This window comes from Alosa pseudoharengus, unplaced genomic scaffold (assembly GCF_046254945.1).
Source record: "Alosa pseudoharengus isolate Yale_2024_CS ecotype anadromous, Long Island Sound unplaced genomic scaffold, YU_APseudo_1.1 YU_APseudo_1.1_scf_21, whole genome shotgun sequence".
In the NCBI taxonomy this organism is placed as follows: domain Eukaryota; kingdom Metazoa; phylum Chordata; class Actinopteri; order Clupeiformes; family Clupeidae; genus Alosa; species Alosa pseudoharengus.
The window spans coordinates 34,060,835-34,085,524 of record NW_027468674.1 but is presented as its reverse complement, the minus strand read 5'-3'; the positions used below and the strand labels follow the sequence as shown (position 1 = coordinate 34,085,524).

At 44.9% G+C, this 24,690-nt stretch overlaps 1 protein-coding gene across 1 annotated transcript in view; it reads right to left on the bottom strand.

Annotated features, from left to right (window-relative positions):
- Positions 1–24,690, bottom strand: part of mtr (5-methyltetrahydrofolate-homocysteine methyltransferase) — a 166,779-nt gene that overhangs the window by 10,923 nt on the left and 131,166 nt on the right. The window contains exon 21 of the mRNA XM_076298695.1: positions 99–203. Within this exon, the coding sequence (XP_076154810.1) occupies positions 99–203 (105 nt within the window). The remainder of the gene's footprint in view (positions 1–98; positions 204–24,690) is intronic.

Genomic DNA, 24,690 nt, shown 5'->3' with positions numbered 1-24,690 from the left:
AAAAATTAATTGGGTTGGCACAGGCCCTAAGACCTCACTATGACTTATTAGTGATTTAATGGAAGTTGATACAGTAAGTAACAGTCCTTCAGACTTACTATGTCCACAGATGAAGAGTCTGCCTGCATTTCCGCTCTCTCCTTTTCCATGAAGGGGATTAAATAGCCAACAGCTTTCTTCATCACACGAGCAGACTTTATCACCTGCTCAGACGTACAAACAAAAGCATAAACTGTATAATTGTGTATGATAGACATATCATGCACAGAGGTCACAACTGCCACCAACCTGGCTGTGACAATTATGCAAGACACAACTGATAAACCACATGATTATGATGAGTAGAAGCTAAAGAGGAGATATGAGAGCAATGCAACAATAGACAGTAGGGTTGGGCGATGTCCCCTTAATTGGCATTTGACGATATGTACAGTAAAACATTGCGATGGATAATGATATCGTTCTGGGGGGGACTATTTTATGTACAACGCCAGAGCAATGCAACAATAGACAGTAGGGTTGGGCGATGTCCCCTTAATCGGCATTTGACGATATGCACAGTAAAACATTGCGATGGATAATGATATCATCCTGGGGGGGACTATTTTATGTACAACGCCACAGCGCCCCCCTCATGATCTCCTTTTATAAGTTTCTTGTATTAAAAAGGAGATATAAATTATCATCAACAAAGACAAGCGTGTTGGAACCTGCCACTCATTTTCTCTCCCTCTCGTGCGCGCTCAGACGCGTTCTCAATTAAATGGACTAGCATACGTTCAAGTTGGATCTTAATGGAAAGGACCCGAAAAGTATTATCTTTATGTAACATGCTGTTGGTGCATTTTGACATTGTAAACATTCTCTAACAAGCGCGAGAAGCAGTAAAAGCTACTATTATACTATTTATGTCCCTCCTCTGTCTTTTGGTGCCCTACACACAGTGTGTGATGCGTGTGGTGGTAGCGGCAGCACTGAGCACTGGCAGCACTAACACCATAGACAGTAAAATAAATTCTCAGGCTTGCGGCTTCAGGTTTTGTGGCTTCCATGATCAGCCCATCACAAAGGAAATAGGTAAACACAATGCGTTGTGTTACTACTGTGTAACGCTTTATGTGTATTTCAAAATTAACCGCAGCGATTAACGTTAATTTTGACAGCCTTAATTTTAAGTTCAACGTAGGCTACAGTGTGAGACATACAAAAAACAGACAATAACAATTTCAAATCAGGAATTATTTGAATAAGACGGTAGTTTCACATAGACTAATAAGTGCTTAATTTTTGCGCACACTGGCTGTCCTGCATATGCATCAGTTCTAGGCTCAATTTCATTTCCAAAGAAAAGTTTTTATGTTAAAGCAGGAATTACTGTAGAATTACTGTGTGTCTGGCATGTGGGGGCGTGGCATCACGATGGTTGGTTCCCATCGTCAACCATCACGAAGATGTGTCAGAAATTATAGAATAAAACATGTAGGCCCAATCACATTTGTCATTCTTACCCCATCGCCTACCCCTTGCCCCTTCAAACTGAGTGGCAAGTGGTAGGGGTGAAAATAATTCTCCTAAGAAATGACACCACTACTGCTGTGAGGTTGCTTCATCAAAAGGTAACACTCCTTACAAAAATAACTGCACTACCTAAACCCTTTGAAACCTAGGCTATTTTCAGTGTAACTGTAAGGGTCATATTTAGCCATTTATGTCACCAGGAAGCATGCCAGTAGAAATATCTGTTCATATTTGTGCAGGTGGGATTGCCTGGAATCTGGCAATATAAAAATCATGATGATGGGATATTCTATGGCGTAGCAATTTACAAACAACATGCAGTATATGTACCGACATAAATAGTTTACTCATTATGAATTGTTTTATTCACCTAAGACTTGAAGTCTCTGAACCACTTGATGAAGAATGTGTCTTAAATACTCCTCTGCATTTGTGAAGTAACCTGTGCTTGGATATAAGTATGTCATGTAGCCCAAGGCACAGATGATCTGGGCATGCTATGACCAACTTTTGATTCTTTGATTATGGAAAGCAAATTCATTATTTTGGGGTGCTATAACATTAGAATTTCAGCTACAATTAGCTACAATCACAATCATGGATTACTGTACGGCTAACTGTACAGAGAAATGCTTTAAATCTTTGTGTTCGTAAAGGCTGCTGTTTAATTTGATATATGGTTTGCTATGTGTTGACTGAAGTGTTCGTGAGATATTCCACCGAGAGTAATGGGTGTGGAGGTGAAGGTGCAGAAAGTAAATATGATTCAATTTCATGTGAATTCAACATTCATTTTCTTGTGAAAATTTGACGTGATATGCATGTGATATCTACAAACCCTCCATGAGCAATTAAACCGAGAAGAATGGGTGTGAATTTGGACACACTTTACGTCCGTCGGCCTCATGGGGATGTGTCAAAACTGCAGTTTTGGACGAATAAATTGCATTTCATATGGGGGAAATGCCATATTTTGGACATGAAAAACTACATATACTGCACTTTATAAATCAGTAAATTGAGCAGGACCTAAATACCTATCAGACATGCTTCAGCAGTACACCTTCTCGTCCTCTCAGGTCCCAGGTGAAAAACCTGTTAGTAAAACCTACTGAACTAAACATGGTGAAGCAGCTTTTAGCTGCTATGTGCCTCAGCTCTGGAACAGACTTTCGGATGACATCAAAAAGGCCCCAACTGTAGCCAGTTTTAAATCTAGACTTAAGACCAAACTGTTCTCAGATGCTTTTTGCTAAATGCTGAGTTACAAATTCTGAATCTGCCTGGATAATTATTCTACTTACTTTTTTGGGGGCCAAGCAGCGAAGCTGCAGGGCAACCCTTAGTGTTTCTATGAATTCTTACTATTATTGGGGGCCAAGCAGCGAAGCTGCGAGGCAACCATTGTGATTGTTAGTTTTCTTATTATTGGGGGCCAAGCAGCGAAGCTGCGAAGGCACCCATTGTGTTTTTGGGAGCCAAGCAGCGAAGCTGCGAAGGCACCCATTGTGTTTCTACTGTTTCTTATTATTGGGGGCCAAGCAGCGAAGCTGCGAAGGCACCCATTGTGTTTCTATGATTTCTTATTATTATTTAACATCTTTCTTCCCGAATGGGAGTCTATGGCAGCCCATAGAACCGTCTGGTAAAAAGTTGTGAAATTTGGCACACTGATTGGGGACAGTCCCATGTTTAATTTCACCAAGTTTCATGTCAGCACCTTGAGCACTCTAGCGCCACCAACAGGCCAAAGTTGGACATGCGTTCACGCACGTAACTTTTGACCCGTATGCCCGATTGTCAAAAATGAGGCATCGTTGGAATCCTTGGACCAAGCCGAGTCCACCCTATGACGTCATTTTCCGCCATGATGGATTTTCCGCCATTTTGGATTTAATCAAAAACACTAAAAAGTTTTCACAGGTCACAATTTTTGTCCAATCGACACCAAACCTGACACACATGATCTTCAGACCAAGCCTCACAAAAGATACTCCTTTTTGTCTTCGGAACTAAAACCGTTCGCCCGTAACAGCCAATCGAAGTATGCAGCGAAGACGCCAAACAGGAAGTGAGCTCATATCTCAGCAATCCATTGATCTATCATAACCAAACTTAGTACATGGACTCAGGACCCCATCAGGGGGACGCTCAAAAAATGTTGTGACCTTTGACCTCTAGGTGGCGCTGCAATCAGCAAAAATGCATTTTGGCCTGTAGCTGTTGATGTGTTTGGAATTAAAATGTACTAGTGGTGTCTGGTAATACTGTTGGAGGTCCTTAGGCCGACCCAAGCCAACTTGTGATGTCATCATAATTGATTCGGCCGCCATATTGGATTTAATCAAAAACACGTACAAGTTCTCGCAGGTCACAAATTTTAGCGGATCCTCACCAAAATTGGCAGAGACCATCTTCAGACCATAACCTATCAATATATTGCTTTCTGGAACAATTGACGAAAGCATTCGCCCATAACAGCCAATCGAAATTGGTGGCGAAGCCGCCAAACAGGAAGTGAGCTCATATCTCAGCAACCCTGCCATGTATCATAACCAAACTTACTACATGGATTCATGACCCCATTAGGAGGACGCTCAAAAACTTTGGTGACCTTTGACCTGTAGGGGGTGCTGCAATTAGCAATATTGCATTTTGATCTGTAGTTGCTGATGTGTTTTATCGATCTTTTATTTTTTGATGTGAAACTGATGACATGTTCCATCCAGTTCATTTTAATGCGTGCATGCAAGGGCGGGGCGGGGCAGGACGGGCAGGGGTGATTAGGTGGGGGGCTGGCTGGCGGAGGCAGCAGCAATACTCAGCCCTGTTTCAGCCCTACAAAGTCAGTTATGTTTTTATGTTACAGTAGTTGAAAGCGTTGATCGCGGATGTCTGCTGAGTTCTATCTTGTCGCCCTGGCTACTCCAGCCTATTCTGCTTGGCCCCCTCATTGCTGCTTGCAGCTATATTTATTATTCCTCTGGCATTGAAGTCAATGGCAGCCCATAGAACTGTCTGGTGAAAAGTTGTGAAATTTGGCACACTGATTGAGGACAGTCTCATGATTAATTTCACCAAGTTTCATACCGGCACCTTGAGCGCTCTAGCGCCACCAACAGGCCAAAGTTGGACTTGCGTTCACGCATGTAACTTCTGACCCGTTGACTCGATTGTCAAAAATGAGGCATCGTTGGAATCCTTGGACCAAGCCGAGTTCAACGCACCCTATGACGTCATTTTCCGCCATGATGGATTTTCCGCCATTTTGGATTTTAGTGAAAGTGAAACTAATTTTTCACAGGTCACAAATTTTGTCCGATTGTCACCAAACTTGACACACATGATCTTCAGACCAAGCCTCACAAAAGTTGTGGTGTTTTGTCTTCGGAACTTAAACCGTTCACCCGTAATATCCAATCGAAATTTGCGGCGAAGACGCCAAACAGGAAGTGAGCTCATATCTCAGCAACCCATTCATCTATCATAACCAAACTTAGTATATGGACTCATGACCCCATCAGGGGGAAGCTCAAGAAATTTGGTGACCTTTGACCTCTAGGGGGCGCTGTAATTAAGAAACATGCTTTTTGGCCTGTAGCTGCTGTTGTGCTTAGAATTAAAACGCACTAGTGGTGTCTGACAATACTGTGGAAGGTCCTTAGGCCGACCCAAGCCAACTTGTGATGTCATCGTAATTGATTTGGTCGCCATATTGGATTTAATCAAAAACATGAATAATTATTCGCAAGTCACAAATTTCAGCTGATCCACACCAAAATTGGCAGTGACCATCTTCAGACCATGCCTTATCAGTGTATTTTTTTCTGGAACAATTGACAGAAGCGTTTGCCTGTAACAGCCAATCGAAATTTGCGGCGAAGCCGCCAAACAGGAAGTGAGCTCATATCTCAGCAACGCTTTCATGTATCAAAACCAAACTTAGTACATGGTCCTCTGGACCCACCAGGAGGACGCTCAAGAAATTTGGTGACCTTTGACCTCTAGGGGGCTCTGTAATTGGCAAAAATGTATTTTGGCCTGTAGTTGCTGCATTATTCTGCAATGGAGGTCAATGGCACCCCATAGAACCATCTGGTTCATCCTGATGATGCACAAATAATTTGGTGACCTTTGACCTCTATTGGGGCATTGAAATCACAGCAAGCATGATCATATCTCAATCGATCTTTTATTTTTGATGTGAAACTGTTGACAGCGAGTTCCATCCAGTTAATTCTAATGCGTGCGTGCAAGGGTGGGGCGGGGTGGGACGGGGTGGGACGGGCAGGGGCGGGCAGGGGGCGATTGCAGTGGTGAGTTGGCTGGTTGAGGGGGCGGCGACACTCAGCCCTGGTTCAGCCACACAAAATTAGTTATGTTTTGATGTGAAACTTGACCTTGTAACTCAGCCAATCTTGGGTTGTTTGACATGGAACTTGTTGTGACTGCTTAATGCTATATGCCTGATGCCACGGCATTGAGTTGCATGGCAAATCTGGACTTCTGGACTGCTGAACTGCCTGCTTGGCCCCCTCATTGCTGCTTGCAGCTATATTTGGGGGCCAAGCAGCGAAGCTGCGAGGCAACCATTGTGTTTGTTAGTTTTCTTATTGGGGGCCAAGCAGCGAAGCTGCGAGGCAACCATTGTGTTTCTATGATTTCTTATTATTATTATTTAACATCTTTCTTCCGCCATTAGAGTCTATGGCAGCCCATAGAACCGTCTGGTGAAAAGTTGTGAAATTTGGCACACTGATTGAGGACAGTCTCATGGTCAATTTCACCAAGTTTCATGTTGGCACCTTGACCGCTCTAGCGCCACCAACAGGCCAAAGTTGGACGTGCGTTCACGCACGTAACTTCTGACCCGTATGACCGATTGTCAAAAATGAGGTATCGTTGGATTCCTTGGGCCAAGACGAGTTCAACGCACCCTATGACGTCATTTTCCGCCATGATGAATTTTCCGCCATTTTTGATTTTATCAAAAACACTAAAACGGCTTCTCTGGTCACAAATTTTGTCCAATCGACACCAAACTTCACACACATCATCTACAGAAAACACTACTTTAAGGAATTACTTTTTGTCTTCGGAAATAAAACCGTTCGCCCGTAACAGCCAATCAAAATTTGCGGCGAAGCCGCCAAACAGGAAGTGAATGCATATCTCAGCAACCCTTTCATGTATCATAACCAAACATTGTATATAGACTACTGACCCCATCAGGAGGATGCTCAACAATTTTGGTAACCTTTGACCTCTAGGGGGCGCTACAATTAAGGCACATGCCTTTTGGCCTGTAGCTGCTGTTGTGCTTAAAATTAAAATGCACTAGTGGTGTCTGTCAATACTGTGGAAGGTCCTTAGGTCAACAGAAGACAACTTGTGACATCAACATAATTGATTTGGCCGCCATATTGGATTTAATCAAAAACATGAATAAGTATTCGCAAGTCACAAATTTCAGCTGATCCTCACCAAAATTGGCAGAGACCATCTACAGACCATGTCTTATCAGTGTATTTTTTTCTGGAACAATTGACTGAAGCGTTCGCCTGTAACAGCCAATCGAAATTTGCGGCGAAGCCGCCAAACAGGAAGTGAGCTCATATCTCAGCAACGCTTTCATGTATCAAAACCAAACTTAGTACATGGTCCTCAGGACCCACCAGGAGGACGCTCAAGAAATTTGGTGACCTTTGACCTCTAGGGGGCTCTGTAATTCGCAAAAATGTATTTTGGCCTGTAGTTGCTGCATTATTCTGCAATGGAGGTCAATGGCAGCCCATAGAACAGTCTGGTTCATCCTGATGATGCACAAATAATTTGGTGATCTTTGACCTCTATGGGGCATTGAAATCACAGCAAGCATGATAATATCTCAATCGATCTTTTATTTTTGATGTGAAACTGATGACAGCGAGTTCCATCAAGTTAATTCTAAAGCGTGCGTGCAAGGATGGGGCAGGGTGGAACGGGCACGGGCGATTGCGGCAGTGGGTTGGCTGGGTGAGTGGGCGGCGACACTCAGCCCTGGTTCAGCCCCACAAAATCAGTTATGTTTTGATGTGAAACTTGACCTTGTAACTCAGCCAATCTTGGGTTGTTTGACATGGAACTTGTTGTGACTGCTTAATGCTATATGCCTGATGCCACGGCATTGAGTTGCATGGCAAATCTGGCCTGCTGAACTGCCTGCTTGGCCCCCACATTGCTGCTTGCAGCTATATTTGGGGGCCAAGCAGCGAAGCTGCGAAGGCACCCATTGTGTTTCTATTTGTTCTTATTATTATTGGGGGCCAAGCAGCGAAGCTGCGAAGGCACCCATTGTGTTTCTAGCTTTTCCTATTATTATTACACATCTTTCTTCCGCCATTGAAGTCTATGGCAGCCCATAGAACCGTCTGGTGAAAAGTTGTGAAATTTGGCACACTAATTAGGCTGAATCTCATGATTAATTTCACCAAGTTTCATGTCGGCACCTCCAGCGCTCTAGCGCCACCAACAGGCCAAAGTTGGACTTGCGTTCACGCACGTAACTTCTGACCCGTATGGCCGATTGTCAAAAATGAGGTATCGTTGGAATCCTTAGGCCAAGCCGAGTTCAACGCACCCTATGACGTCATTTTCCGCCATGATGGATTTTCCGCCATATTGGATTTTAGTGAAAGTGAAACTAAAACTTCACAGGTCACAAATTTTGTCCGATCGTCACCAAACTTGACACACATGATCTTCAGACCAAGCCGCACAAAAGTTGTGGTGTTTTGTCTTCGGAACTATAACTGTTCACCCGTAATATCCAATCGAAATTTGCGGCGAAGCCGCCAAACAGGAAGTGAGCTCATATCTCAGCAACCCATTCATCTATCATAACCAAACTTAGTCCATGGACTCAGGACCCAATCACAGGGACGCTCAAGAAATCTGGTGACCTTTGACCTCTAGGGGGCGCTGTAATTAAGAAACATGCCTTTTGGCCTGTAGCAGCAGTTGTGCTTAGAATTAAAACGCACTAGTGGTGTCTGGTACTATTGTTGAAGGTCCTTAGGCCAACCCAAGCCAACTTGTGATGTCATCATAATTGATTTGGCCGCCATATTGGATTTAATCAAAAACATCAAAAAGTTTTCGCAGGTCACAAATTTCAGCGGATCCTCACCAAAATTGGTGGAGACCATCTTCAGACCATGCCGTATCAGTGCCTTGCTTTTTGGAACAATTGACAGCAGCATTCGGCTGTAACAGCCAATCGAAATTTGCGGCGAAGCCGCCAAACAGGAAGTGAGCTCATATCTCAGCAACCCTTTAATGTATCATAACCAAACTTACTACATAGATTCATGACCCCATTAGGAGGACGCTGAAAAACTTTGGTGACCTTTGACCTGTAGGGAGTGCTGCAATTAGCAATATTGCATTTTGATCTGTAGTTGCTTGTGTTTTATCAATCTTTTATTTTTTGATGTGAAACTGGTGACATGTTCCATCCAGTTCATTCTAATGCGTGTGTGCGTGCAAGAGCGGGGCGGGGCAGAACGTGGTGGGACGGGCAGGGGTGATTAGGTGGGGGGGGCTGGCTGGCGGAGGCGGTGGAGATACTCAGCCCTATTTCAGCCCTGTTGTCTGCTGAGTTCTATCTTGTCACCGTGGCTACTCCGGCCTATTCTGCTTGGCCCCCTCATTGCTGCTTGCAGCTATATTTGGGGGCCAAGCAGCGAAGCTGCGAAGGCACCCATTGTGTTTCTATCTTTTCTTATTATTGGGGGCCAAGCAGCGAAGCTGCGAAGGCACCCATTGTGTTTCTATGATTTCTTCTTATTATTATTATTATTATTAAACATCTTTCCTCTGCCATTGGAGTCTATGGCAGCCCATAGAACCGTCTGGTAAAAAGTTGTGAAATTTGGCACACTGATTGGGGACAGTCCCATGATTAATTTCACCAAGTTTCATGTTGGCACCTTGACCACTCTAGCGCCACCAACAGGTCAAAGTTGGACTTGCGTTCACGCACGTAACTTTTGACCCGTATGCCCGATTGTCACAAATGAGGTATCGTTGGAATCCTTGGACCAAGCCGAGTTCAACGCACCCTATGACGTCATTTTCCGCCATGATGGATTTTCCGCCATTTTGGATTTCATCAAAATCACTTAAAATGTATCAGGGGTCACATATTTTGTCCAATCGACACCAAACTTCACAGATATCATCTACAGACCATGCCTCATTAATGCATTGCTTTTTGTCTCCGGAACTAAAACCGTTCGCGCGTAACAGCCAATCGAAATTTGTGGCGAAGCCGCCAAACAGGAAGTGAGCTCATATCTCAGCAACGCATTCACCTATCATAACCAATCTTAGTCCATGGACTCAGGACCCAATCAGGGGGACGCTCAAGAAATCTGGTGACCTTTGACCTCTAGGGGGCGCTGTAATTAAGAAACATGCCTTTTGGCCTGTAGCTGCAGTTGTGGTTAGAATTAGAACGCACTAGTGGTGTCTGGTAATATTGTTGAAAGTCCTTAGGCCGACCCAAGCCAACTTGTGATGTCATCGTAATTGATTCGGCCGCCATATTGGATTTAATCAAAAACACGTACAAATTTTCGCAGGTCACAAATTTCATCTGTTCTTCACCAAAATTGGCAGAGACCATCTTCAGACCATGCCTGATGAGTGCAATGCTTTCTGGAACAATTGACAGAAGCATTGACCTGTACCAGCCAATCGAAATTTGCGGCGAAGCCGCCAAACAGGAAGTGATTTTATATCTCAGCAACGCTTTCATGTATCAAAACCAAATTTAGTACATGTACCTCAGACCCCATCGGGAGGACGCTCAAGAAATTTGGTGACATTTGACCTCTAGGGGGCACCGTAATTGACAAAAATGCATTTTGGCCAGTAGTTGATGATGCGCATTATTTTGCAATGGAAGTCAATGGCAGCCCATAGAACCGTCTGGTAAAAAGTTATAAAATTTTGCACACTAATTGGGGAAAGTCCAGTAATTCATTTCACCAAGTTTCATGCCGGCACCTCAAGCGCTCTAGCGCCACCAACAGGCCAAAGTTGGATGTGCGTTCACGCACGTAACTTTTGACCCGTATGGCCGATTGTCAAAAATGATGTATCGTTGGAATCCTTGGACCAAGCCGAGTTCAACACACCCTATGACGTCAATTTCCGCTATGATGGATTTTCCGCCATATTGGATTTCATCAGAAAAACTTAAATGTCTTCACAGGTCACACATTTTGTCCAATTGATACCAAACTTCACAGATATCATCTACAGACCATGCCTCATTAATGCATTGCTTTTTGTCTTCGGAACTATAACCATTCGCGCATAAACAGCCAATCGAATTTTGCGGCGAAGCCACCAAACAGGAAATGAGCTCATATCTCAGCAACCCATTCATATATCATAACCAAACTTAGTCCATGGACTCAGGACCCAATCAGGGGGATGCTCAAGAAATCTGGTGACCTTTGACCTCTAGGGGGCGCTGTAATTAAGAAACATGCCTTTTGGCCTGTAGCAGCAGTTGTGCTTAGAATTAAAACACACTAGTGGTGTCTGGTACTAGTTTTGAAGGTCCTTAGGCCGACCCAAGCTAACTTGTGATGTCATCATAATTGATTCGGCCGCCATATTGGATTTAATGAAAAACACGTACAATTTTTCGCAGGTCACAAATTTCAGCGGATCCTCACCAAAATTGGCAGAGACCATCTTCAGACCATATCCTATTAATATATTGCTCTCTGGAACAATTGACAAAAGCATTCGCCCGTAACAGCCAATCGAAATTTGCGGCAAAGCCGCCAAACAGGAAGTGATTTCATATCTCAGCAACGCTTTCATGTATCAAAACCAAACTTAGTACATGTACCTCACACCCCATCGGGAGGACGCTCAAGAAATTTGGTGACATTTGACCTCTAGGGGGCTCCGTAATTGACACAAATGCATTTTGGCCAGTAGTTGCTGATGCGCATTATTTTGCAATGGAAGTCAATGGCAGCCCATAGAACCGTCTGGTAAAAAGTTATACAATTTTGCACACTAATTGGGGACAGTCCAATAATTCATTTCACCAAATTTCATGCCGGCACCTCAAGTGCTCTAGCGTCACCAACAGGCCAAAGTTGGATTTGTGTTCACGGACGTAACTTTTGACCTGTTGACCCGAATGGCAAAATGAGGTATCATTGGAATCCTTGGGCCAAGCCGAGTTCAACACACCCTATGACGTCAATTTTTGACCTCTATGTTTAAATCACAGCAAGTGTGATCATATCTCAGTCAATCTTTTATTTTTGATGTGAAACTGATGACAGCAAGTTCCATCCAGTTTATTCTAAAGCGTGCAAGCAAGGGTGGGGGGGGGGTGGGATGGGCAGGGGCGGTTGCGGCGGTGGGCTGGCTGGGGGAGGGGGTGGCGACACTCAGCCCTGGTTAAGCTCCACAAAATCAGTTATGTTTTGATGTGAAACTTGACCTTGTAACTCAGCCAATCTTGGGTTGTATGGCATGGAACTTGCTGTGACTGCTTAAGGCTATATGTCTGATGCAACGGCATTGACTTACATGGTAAATCTGGCCTGCTGAACTTTCTGCTTGGCCCCCACATTGCTGCTTGCAGCTATATTTGGGGGCCAAGCAGCGAAGCTGCGAAGGCACCCATTGTGTTTCTATGTTTTCTTATTATTGGGGGCCAAGCAGCGAAGCTGCGAAGGCACCCATTGTGTTTCTATGATTTCTTATTATTGGGGGCCAAGCAGCGAAGCTGCGAAGGCACCCATTGTGTTTCTATTGTTTCTTATTGGGGGCCAAGCAGCGAAGCTGCGAAGGCACCCATTGTGTTTCTATGATTTCTTATTATTATTATTATTATTATTTAACATCTTTCCTCTGCCATTGGAGTCTATGGCAGCCCATAGAACCGTCTGGTGAAAAGTTGTGAAATTTGGCACACTGATTGGGGAAAGTCCAATGATTAATTTCACCAAGTTTCATGCCGGCACCTCGAGCACTCTAGCGCCACCAACAGGCCAAAGTTGGACGTGTGTTGACGTACGTAACTTTTGACCCGTAGGCCCGATTGCCAAAAATGAGGTATCGTTGGAATCCTTGGACCAAGCCGAGTTCAACGCACTCTATGACGTCATTTTCCGCCATGATGGATTTTCCGCCATTTTGGATTTTAGTGAAAGTGAAACTAATTCTTCACAGGTCACAAATTTTGTCCGATCATCACCAAACTTGACACAAATTATCTTCAGACCAAGCCTCACAAAAGATACTCCTTTTCGTCTTCGGAACTCAAACCGTTCGCTCGTAACAGCCAATCGAAATATGCGGCGAAGCCGCCAAACAGGAAGTGAGCTCATATCTCAGCAACCCATTGATCTATCATAACCAAACTTAGTACATGGACTCAGGACCCCATCAGGGGGACGCTCAAAAAATGTGGTGACCTTTGACCTCTAGGTGGCGCTGCAATCAGCAAAAATGCATTTTGGCCTGTAGCTGTTGATGTGTTTGGAATTAAAACGTACTAGTGGTGTCTGGTAATACTGTTGGAGGTCCTTAGGCCGACCCAAGCCAACTTGTGATGTCATCATAATTGATTCGGCCGCCATATTGGATTTAATCAAAAACACGTACAAGTTCTCGCAGGTCACAAATTTTAGCGGATCCTCACCAAAATTGGCAGAGACCATCTTCAGACCATAACCTATCAATGTATTGCTTTTTGGAACAATTGACAAAAGCATTCGCCCGTAACAGCCAATCGAAATTGGTGGCGAAGCCGCCAAACAGGAAGTGAGCTCATATCTCAGTAACCCTGCCATGTATCATAACCAAACTTACTACATGGATTCATGACCCCATTAGGAGGACGCTCAAACACTTTGGTGACCTTTGACCTGTAGGGGGTGCTGCAATTAGCAATATTGCATTTTGATCTGTAGTTGCTGATGTGTTTTATCAATCTTTTATTTTTTGATGTGAAACTGATGACAACATGTTCCATCCAGTTCATTCTAATGCGTGCGTGCGTGCAAGGGCGGGGCGGGACGGGCAGGGGTGATTAGGTGGGGGGCTGGCTGGCGGAGGCAGTGGCAATACTCAGCCCTGTTTCAGCCCTACAAAATCAATTATGTTTTGATGTGAAACTTGTTGAAAGTGTTGATGGCGGGTATCTGCTGAGTTCAATCTTGTCACCGTGGCTACTTCGGCCTATTCTGCTTGGCCCCCTCATTGCTGCTTGCAGCTATATTTATTATTATTCCTCTGCCATTGAAGTCTATGGCAGCCCATAGAACCGTCTGGTGAAAAGTTGTGAAATTTGGCACACTAATTAGGCTGCGTCCCATGATTAATGTCACCAAGTTGCGTGTCGGCACCTTAAGCGCTCTAGCGCCACCAACAGGCCAAAGTTGGATGTGCGTTCATGCACGTAACTTTTGACCAGTATGGCCGATTATCAAAAATTAGGTATCATTGGAATCCTTGGACCAAGCCGAGTTCAACGCACCCTATGACGTCATTTTCCGCCATGATGGATTTTCCGCCATTTTGAATTTCATCAAAAACACTAAAAAGTTTTCACAGGTCACAAATTTTGTCCAATCGACACCAAACCTGACACACATGATCTTCAGACCAAGCCTCACAAAAGATACTCCTTTTCGTCTTCGGAACTAAAACCGTTTGCCCATAACAGCCAATCAAAAATTGTGGCGAAGCCGCCAAACAGGAAGTGAGCTCATATCTCAGCAACCCATTAATCTATCATAACCAAACTTTGTACATGGACTCAGGACCCAATCAGGGGGACGCTCAAGAAATCTGGTGACCTTTGACCTCTAGGGGGCGCTGTAATTTAGAAACATGCCTTTTGGCCTGTAGCTGATGTTGTGCTTAGAATTAAAACACACTAGTGGTGTCTGGTAATACTGTTGGAGGTCCTTAGGCCGACCCAAGCCAACTTGTGATGTCATCGTAATTGATTCGGCCGCCATATTGGATTTAATCAAAAACACTAAAAAGTTTTCACAGGTCACAAATTTTGTCCAATCGACACCAAACCTGACACACATGATCTTCAGACTAAGCCTCACAAAAGATACTCCTTTTCGTCTTCGGAACTCAAACCGTTCGCCCGTAACAGCCAATCGAAGTTTGCGGTGAAGCCGCCAAACAGGAAGTGAGCACATATCTCAGCAACCCATTCACCTATCATAACCAAACTTAGTACATGGACTAAGGACCCAATCAGGGGGACGCTCAAGAAATCTGGTGACCTTTGACCTCTAGGGGGCGCTGTAATTAAGAAACATGCCTTTTGGCGTGTAGCTGCAGTTGTGCTTAGAATTAAAACGCACTAGTGGTGTCTGGTAATACTGTTGGAGGTCCTTAGGCCGACCCATGTTGACTTGTGATGTCATCGTAATTGCTTCGGCCGCCATATTGAATTTAATTAAAAACACGTAAAAATTTTCGCAGGTCACAAATTTCAACAGATCCTCACCAAAATTGGCAGAGAACATCTTCCGACCATGCCTTATCAGTGCCTCGCATTTCGGAACGATTGACAGTAGCATTCGGCTGTAACAGCCAATCGAAACTTGCGGCGAAGCCGCCAAACAGGAAGTGAGCTCATATCTCAGCAACCCTACCATGTATCATAACCAAACTTACTACATAGGTTCAGGACCCCATTAGGAGGACGCTCAAAAAATGTGTTGACCTTTGACCTGTAGGGGGTGCTGCAATTAGCAATATTGCATTTTGATCTGTAGTTGCGATGTGTTTTATCAATCTTTTATTTTTGGATGTGAAACTGATGACAACATGTTCCATCCAGTTCATTCTAATGCGTGCGTGGTAGGGCGGGACGGGGTGGGACGGGCAGGGGTGATTAGGTGGGGGGGCTGGCTCGCGGAGGCGGTGGCAATACTCAGCCCTGTTTCAGCCCTACAAAATCAGTTATGTTTGATGTGACACTTGTTGAAAGTGTTGATCACGATGTCTGCTGAGTTCTATCTTGTCGCCGTGGCTACTCCGGCCTATTCTGCTTGGCCCCCTCATTGCTGCTTGCAGCTATATTTATTATTATTATTTAACATCTTTCCTCCGCCATTGGAGTCTATGGCAGCCCATAGAACCGTCTGGTGAAAAGTTGTGAAATTTGGCACACTGATTAAGGACAGTCTCATGAATAATTTCACCAAGTTTCATACCGGCACCTTGAGCGCTCTAGCGCCACCAACAGGCCAAAGTTGGACATGCGTTCACGCACGTAACTTTTGACCCGTATGGCCGATTGTCAAAAATGAGATATCTTTGGAATCCTTGGACCAAGCCGAGTTCAACGCACCCTATGACGTCATTTTCCGCCATGATGGATTTTCCGCCATTTTGGATTTAATCAAAAACACTAAAAAGTTTTCACAGGTCACAAATTTTGTCCGATCGTCACCAAACTTGACACACATGATCTTCAGCCCAAGCCTCACAAAAGATACTCCTTTTCGTCTTCGGAACTCAAACCGTTCGCCCGTAACAGCCAATCGAAATATGCGGCGAAGCCGCCAAACAGGAAGTGAGCTCATATCTCAGCAACCCTTGCATGTATCACAGCCAAACTTGGTGCATGGACTCAGGACCCAATCGGGGGGACGCTCAAGAAATCTGGTGACCTTTGACCTCTAGGGGGCGCTGTAATTAAGAAACATGTCTTTTGGCCTGTAGCTGCAGTTGTGCTTAGAATTAAAATGCACTAGTGGTGTCTGGTAATACTGTTGGAGGTCCTTAGGCCGACCCAAGCCAACTTGTGATGTCATCATAATTGCTTCGGCCGCCATATTGGATTTAATCAAAAACACGTACAAATTTTCGCAGGTCACAAATTTCAACGGATCCTCACCAAAATTGGCAGAGACCATCTTCAGACCATGCCTTATCTGTGCCACGCATTTCGGAAAGATTGACAGTAGCATTCGGCTTTAACAGCCAATCGAAACTTGCAGCAAAGCCGCCAAACAGGAAGTGAGCTCATATCTCAGCAACCCTACCATGTATCATAACCAAACTTACTACATATGTTCAGTACCCCATTAGGAGGACGCTCAAAAAATTTGTTGACCTTTGACCTGTAGGGGGTGCTGCAATTAGCAATATTGCATTTTGATCTGTAGTTGCGATGTGTTTTATCGATCTTTTATTTTTGGATGTGAAACTGATGACAACATGTTCCATCCAGTTCATTCTAATGTGTGCGTGGTAGGGCGGGACGGGGTGGGACGGGCAGGGGTGATTAGGTGGGGGGGCTGGCTCGCGGAGGCGATGGCAATACTCAGCCCTGTTTCAGCCCTACAAAATCAGTTATGTTTGATGTGACACTTGTTGAAAGTGTTGATCACGATGTCTGCTGAGTTCTATCTTGTCGCCGTGGCTACTCCGGCCTATTCTGCTTGGCCCCCTCATTGCTGCTTGCAGCTATATTTATTATTATTATTATTATTATTATTACGCTTCCGTCATTGAAGTCAATGGCAGCCCATAGAACCGTCTGGTGAAAAGTTCTGAAATTTGGCACACTGATTAAGGACAGTCTCATGATTAATTTCACCAAGTTTCATACCGGCACCTTGAGCGCTCTAGCGCCACCAACAGGCCAAAGTTGGATGTGCGTTCACGCACGTAACTTTTGACCCGTTGATCCGATTGTCAAAAATTAGGTATTGTTAGAATCCTTGGACCAAGCCGAGTTCAACGCACCCTGTGACGTCATTTTCCGCCATGATGGATTTTCCGCCATTTTGGATTTCATCAAAAACACTTAAAAGTCTTCAGAGGTCACAAATTTTCTCCGATCAAAACCAAACCTGACACACATAATCTTCAGACCAAGCCTCACAAAAGTTATTCCTTTTTGTCTTCGGAACTAAACCCGTTCTCCCGTAACAGCCAATCAAAGTTTGCGGCGAAGCCGCCAAACAGGAAGTGAGCTCATATCTCAACAACCCTTGCATGTATCAAAGCCAAACTTGGTACATGGACTCAGGACCCAATCAGGGGGACGCTCAAGAAATCTGGTGACCTTTGACCTCTAGGGGGCGCTGTAATTAAGAAACATGCCTTTTGGCCTGTAGCTGCAGTTGTGCTTAGAATTAAAATGCACTAGTGGTGTCAGGTAATACTGTTGGAGGTCCTTAGGCCGACCCAAGCCAATTTGTGATGTCATCGTAATTGATTCGGCCGCCATATTGGATTTAATCAAAAACACGTAAAAATTTTCGCAGGTCACAAATTTCAGTGGATCCTCACTAAAATTGGCAGACATCATCTTCAGACCATGCATTATCATTGCTTTGCTTTCTGGAACAATTGACAGAAGCATTCGGCTGTAACAGCCAATCGAATCTTGCGGCGAAGCCGCCAAACAGGAAGTGAGCTCATATCTCAGCAACCCTTGCATGTATCAAAGCCAAACTTGGTGCATGGCCTCAGGACCCAATCAGGGAGACACTCAAGAAATCTGGTGACCTTTGACCTCTAGGGGGCGCTGTAATTAAGAAACATGCCTTTTGGCCTGTAGCTGAAGTTGTGCTTAGAATTAAAACGCACTAGTGGTGTCTGGTAATACTGTTGGAGGTCCTTAGGCTCACCCAAGCCAACTTGTGATGTCATCGTAATTGATTCGGCCGCCATATTGGATTTAATCAAAAAAACATATAAGTGTTCGCAGGTCACAAATTTCAGCGGATCCTCACCAAAATTGGCAGAGACCATCTTCAGACCATAACCTTTCAATATATTGCTCTCTGGAACAATTGACAAAAGCATTCGCCCGTAACAGCCAATCGAAATTGGTGGCGAAGCCGCCAAACAGGAAGTGAGCTCATATCTCAGCAACCCTGCCATGTATCATAACCAAACTTACTACATATATTTGTGACCCCATTAGGAGGACGCTCAAAAAATTCGGTGACCTTTGACCTGTAGGGGGTGCTGCAATTAGCAATATTGCATTTTGATGTGTAGTTGCTGATGTGTTTTATCAATCTTTTATTTTTTGATGTGAAACTGATGACAACATGTTCCATCCAGTTAATTCTAATGCGTGCGTGCAAGAGCAGGGCAGGGCAGGATGGGGTGGGACGGGCTGGGGTGATTAGGTGGGGGGGGCTGGCTGGCGGAGGCGGTGGCAATACTCATCCCTGTTTCAGCCCTGTTGATCCCGGGTGTCTGCTGAGTTCTATCTTGTCACCGTGGCTACTCCGGCCTATTCTGCTTGGCCCCCTCATTGCTGCTTGCAGCTATATTTGGGGGCCAAGCAGCGAAGCTGCGAAGGCACCCATTGTGTTTCTATGTTTTCTTATTATTATTATTATTATTATTACGCTTCCGTCATTGAAGTCAATGGCAGCCCATAGAACCGTCTGGTGAAAAGTTCTGAAATTTGGCACACCGATTAAGGACAGTCTCATGATTAATTTCACCAAGTTTCATACCGGCACCTTGAGCGCTCTAGCGCCACCAACAGGCCAAAGTTGGACGTGCGTTCACGCACGTAACTTTTGACCCGTTGATCGATCCGATTGTCAAAAATTAGGTATTGTTGGAATCCTTGGACCTAGCCGAGTTCAACGCACCCTGTGACGTCATTTTCCGCCATGATGGATTTTCCGCCATTTTGGATTTCATCAAAAACACTTAAAAGTCTTCACAGGTCACAAATTTTGTCCGATCAAAACCAAACCTGACACACATAATCTTCAGACAAAGCCTCACAAAAGTTATTCCTTTTTGTCTTCGGAACTAAACCCGTTCTCCCGTAACCGCCAATCAAAGTTTGCGGCGAAGCCGCCAAACAGGAAGTGAGCTCATATCTCAGCAACCCTTGCATGTATCAAAGCCAAACTTGGTGCATGGCCTCAGGACCCAATCAGGGAGACACTCAAGAAATCTGGTGACCTTTGACCTCTAGGGGGCGCTGTAATTAAGAAACATGCCTTTTGGCCTGTAGCTGAAGTTGTGCTTAGAATTAAAACGCACTAGTGGTGTCTGGTAATACTGTTGGAGGTCCTTAGGCTGACCCAAGCCAACTTGTGATGTCATCGTAAATGATTCGGCCGCCATATTGGATTTAATCAAAAATACATACAAGTGTTCGCAGGTCACAAATTTCAGCGGATCCTCACCAAAATTGGCACAAACCATCTTCAGACCATAACCTTTCAATATATTGCTCTCTGGAACAATTGACAAAAGCATTCGCCCGTAACAGCCAATCGAAATTGGTGGCGAAGCTGCCAAACAGGAAGTGAGTTTATATCTCAGCATCCCTGCCATGTATCATAACCAAACTTACTACATATATTTGTGACCCCATTAGGAGGACGCTCAAAAAATTCGGTGACCTTTGACCTGTAGGGGGTGCTGCAATTAGCAATATTGCATTTTGATCTGTAGTTGCTGATGTTTTAGCAATCTTTTATTTTTTGATGTGAAACTGATGACAACATGTTCCATCCAGTTAATTCTAATGCGTGCGTGCAAGGGCAGGGCAGGGCAGGGCAGGATGGGGTGGGACGGGCTGGGGTGATTAGGTGGGACGGGCTGGCTGGCGGAGGCGGTGGCAATACTCATCCCTGTTTCAGCCCTGTTGATCCCGGGTGTCTGCTGAGTTCTATCTTGTCACCGTGGCTACTCCTGCCTATACTGCTTGGCCCCCTCATTGCTGCTTGCAGCTATATTTATTATTATTATTCCGCCATTGAAGTCAATGGCAGCCCATAGAACCGTCTGGTGAAAAGTTGTGAAATTTGGCACACTGATTAGGGACAGTCCCATGATTAATGTCACCAAGTTTCATGATGGCACCTAGAGCACTCTAGCGCCACCAACAGGCCAAAGTTGGACGTGCGTTCACGCACGTAACTTTTGACCCGTATTGCCGATTGTCAAAAATGAGGTATCGTTGGAATCCTTGATCCAAGCCGAGTTCAACGCACCCTATGACGTCAATTTCCGCCATGATGGATTTTCCGCCATATTGGATTTCATCAAAAACACTAAAAAGTCCTCTCAGGTCACATATTTTGTCCGATCGACACCAAACTTCACAGATATCATTTACAGATCATGCCTCATTAATGCATTGCTTTTTGTCTTAGGAACTAAAACCGTTCGCGCGTAACAGCCAATCGAAGTTTGCGGCGAAGCCGCCAAACAGGAAGTGAGCTCATATCTCAGCAACCCATTCACCTATCATAACCAAACTTAGTACATGGACTCAGGACCCAATCAGGGGGACGCTCAAGAAATCTGGTGACCTTTGACCTCTAGGGGGCGCTGTAATTAAGAAACATGCCTTTTGGCCTGTAGCTGCAGTTGTGCTTAGAATTAAAACGCACTAGTGGTGTCTAGTAATACTGTTGGAGGTCCTTAGGCCGACCGATGTCGACTTGTGATGTCATCGTAATTGATTCGGCCGCCATATTGGATTTAATCAAGAACACGTACAAGTTTTCGCAGGTCACAAATTTCAGCGGATCGATCCTCACCAAAATTGGCAGAGACCATCTTCAGACCATGCCTTATCAGTGCATTGCTTTTTGGAACAATTGACAGTAGCATGCGGCTGTAACAGCCAATCGAAACTTGCGGCGAAGCCGCCAAACAGGAAGTGAGCTCATATCTCAGTAACCCTTGCATGTATCAAAGCCAAACTTGGTGCATTGACTCAGGACCCAATCAGGGGGACGCTAAAGAAATCTGGTGACCTTTGACCTCTAGGGGGCGCTGTAATTAAGAAACATGCCTTTTGGCCTGTAGCTGTTATTGTGCTTAGAATTAAAATGCACTAGTGGTGTCTGGTAATACTGTTGGAGGTCCTTAGGCCGACCCAAGCCAACTTGTGATGTCATCGTAATTGATTCGGCCGCCATATTAGATTTATTTAAAACACGTACAAGTTTTCACAAGTCACAAATTTCAGCGGATCCTCACCAAAATTGGCAGAGAACATCTTCAGACCTTGCGTTATCAGTGCACTACTTTCTGGAACAATTGACAGAAGCATTAGCCCGTAACAGCCAATCGAAATTGGTGGCGAAGCCGCCAAACAGGAAGTGAGCTCATATCTCAGCAACCCTGCCATGTATCATAACCAAACTTACTACATAGATTCAGGACCCTATTAGGAGGAAGTTCAAAAAATGTGGTGACCTTTGACCTGTAGGGAGTGCAGCAATTAGTAATATTGCATTTTGATCTGTAGTTGCTTGTTTTATCGATCTTTTATTTTTTGATGTGAAACTGATGACATGTTCCATCCAATTAATTCTAATGCGTGCGTGCCATGGCGTGTCGGGGCGGGACAGCGTGGGACGGGCAGGGGTGATTAGGTGGGGGGCTGGCTGGCGGAGGCGGCGGCAATACTCAGCCCTGTTTCAGCCCTACAAAATCAGTTATGTTTTGATGTGAAAGTTGTTGAAAGTGTTGATCGCGGATGCCTGCTGAGTTCTATCTTGTCACCGTAGCTACTCCGGCCTATTCTGCTTGGCCCCCTCATTGCTGCTTGCAGCTATATTTATTATTATTATTATTCCGCCATTGAAGTCAATAGCAGCCCATAGAACCGTCTGGTGAAAAGTTGTGAAATTTGGCACATTGATTAGGGACAGTCCCATGATTAATGTCACCAAGTTTCATGATGGCACCTAGAGCACTCTAGCGCCACCAACAGGCCAAAGTTGGACATGCGTTCACGCACGTAACTTTTGACCCGTATTGCCGATTGTCAAAAATGAGATATCGTTGGAATCCTTGGACCAAGCCGAGTTCAACGCACCCTATGACGTCAATTTCTGCCATGATGGATTTTCCGCCATATTGGATTTCATCAAAAACACTAAAAAGTCTTCAAAGGTCACAAATGTTGTCCGATCGACACCAAACCTGACACACGTGATCTTCAGACCAAGCCTCACAAAAGTTATTCCTTTTCGTCTTCGAAACTCAAACCGTTCGCCCGTAACAGCCAATCGAAGTTTGCGGCGAAGCCGTCAAACAGGAAGTGAGCTCATATCTCAGCAACCCTTGCATGTATAAAAGCCAAACTTGGTGCATGGACTCAGGACCCAATCAGGGGGACGCTCAAGAAATCTGGTGACCTTTGACCTCTAGGGGGCGCTGTAATTAAGAAACATGCCTTTTGGCCTGTAGCTGCAGTTGTGGTTAGAATTAAAACGCACTAGTGGTGTCTGGTAATACTGTTGGAGGTCCTTAGGCCGACCCAAGACAGCTTGTGATGTCATCGTAATTGAATCGGCCGCCATATTGGATTTAATCAAAAACACATACAAGTTTTCGCAGGTCACAAATTTCAGCGGATCTTCACCAAAATTGGCAGAGACCATCTTCAGACCAAGCCTTATCAGTGCCTTGCTTTCTGGAACAATTGACAGAAGCATCAGGCTGTAACAGCCAATCAAAATTTGCGGCGAAGCCGCCAAACAGGAAGTGAGCTCATATCTCAGCAACCTTTGCATGTATCAAAGCCAAACTGGGTGCATGGACTCAGGACCCAATCAGGGGGACACTAAATAAATCTGGTGACCTTTGACCTCTAGGGGGCGCTGTAATTAAGAAACATGCCTTTTGGCCTGTAGCTGCTGTTGTGTTTGGAATTAAAATGTACTAGTGGTGTCTGGTAATACTGTTGGAGGTCCTTAGGCCGACCCAGGCCAAGAAAAGCATTCGCCCGTAACAGCCAATCGAAATTGGTGGCGAAGCCGCCAAACAGGAAGTGAGCTCATATCTCAGCAACCCTACCATGTATCATAACCAAACTTACTACATATATTCATGACCCCATTAGGAGGACGCTCATAAAATTTGGTGACCTTTGACCTGTAGGGGGTGCTGCAATTAGCAATATTGCATTTTGATTTGTAGTTGCTGATGTGTTTTATCAATCTTTTATTTTTTGATGTGAAACTGATGACAACATGTCCCATCCAGTTAATTCTAATGCGTGCGTGCAAGGGCAGGGCAGGGCAGGGCAGGACGGGGTCGGACGGGGTGGGGTGATTAGGTGGGGGGGGCTGGCTGGCGGAGGTGGTGGCAATACTCAGCCCTATTTCAGCCCTGTTGATCCCGGGTGTCTGCTGAGTTCTATCTTGCCGCCGTGGCTACTCCGGCCTATACTGCTTGGCCCCCTCATTGCTGCTTGCAGCTATATTTATTGGGGGCCAAGCAGCGAAGCTGCGAGGCAACCATTGTGATTGTTAGTTTTCTTATTATTGGGGGCCAAGCAGCGAAGCTGCGAAGGCACCCTTTGTGTTTCTAGCTTTTCCTATTATTATTGGGGGCCAAGCAGCGAAGCTGCGAAGGCACCCATTGTGTTTCTAGCTTTTCCTATTATTATTACACATCTTTCCTCTGCCATTGAAGTCTATGGCAGCCCATAGAACCGTCTGGTGAAAAGTTGTGAAATTTGGCACACTAATTAGGCTGAGTCCCAGGATTAATTTCACCAAGTTTCGAGTCCGCACCCCGAGCGCTCTAGCGCCACCAACAGGCCAAAGTTGGACATGCGTTCATGCACGTAACTTCTGACCTGTTGGTCCGATTTTGAAAAATGAGATACCATTGGAATCCTTGGACCAGTCCGAGTTCAACGCACCCTATGACGTCATTTTCCGCCATGATGGATTTTCCGCCATTTTGGATTTTAGTGAAAGTGAAACTAATTTTTCACAGGTCACTAATTTTGTCCGATCGTCACCAAACTTGACACACATGATCTTCAGACCAAGCCTCAAAAAAGTTGTGGTGTTTTGTCTTCGGAACTTAAACCGTTCGCCCGTAACAGCCAATCAAAATTTGCGGCGAAGCCGCCAAACAGGAAGTGAGCTCATATCTCAGCAACCCATTGATCTATCATAACCAAACTTAGTATATGGACTCATGACCCAATCAGGGGGAAGCTCAAGAAATTTGGTGACCTTTGACCTCTAGGGGGCGCTGTAATTAAGAAACATGCCTTTTGGCCTGTAGCTGCTGTTGTGCATAGAATTAAAACGCACTAGTGGTGTCTGGTAATACTGTTGGAGGTCCTTAGGCCGACCC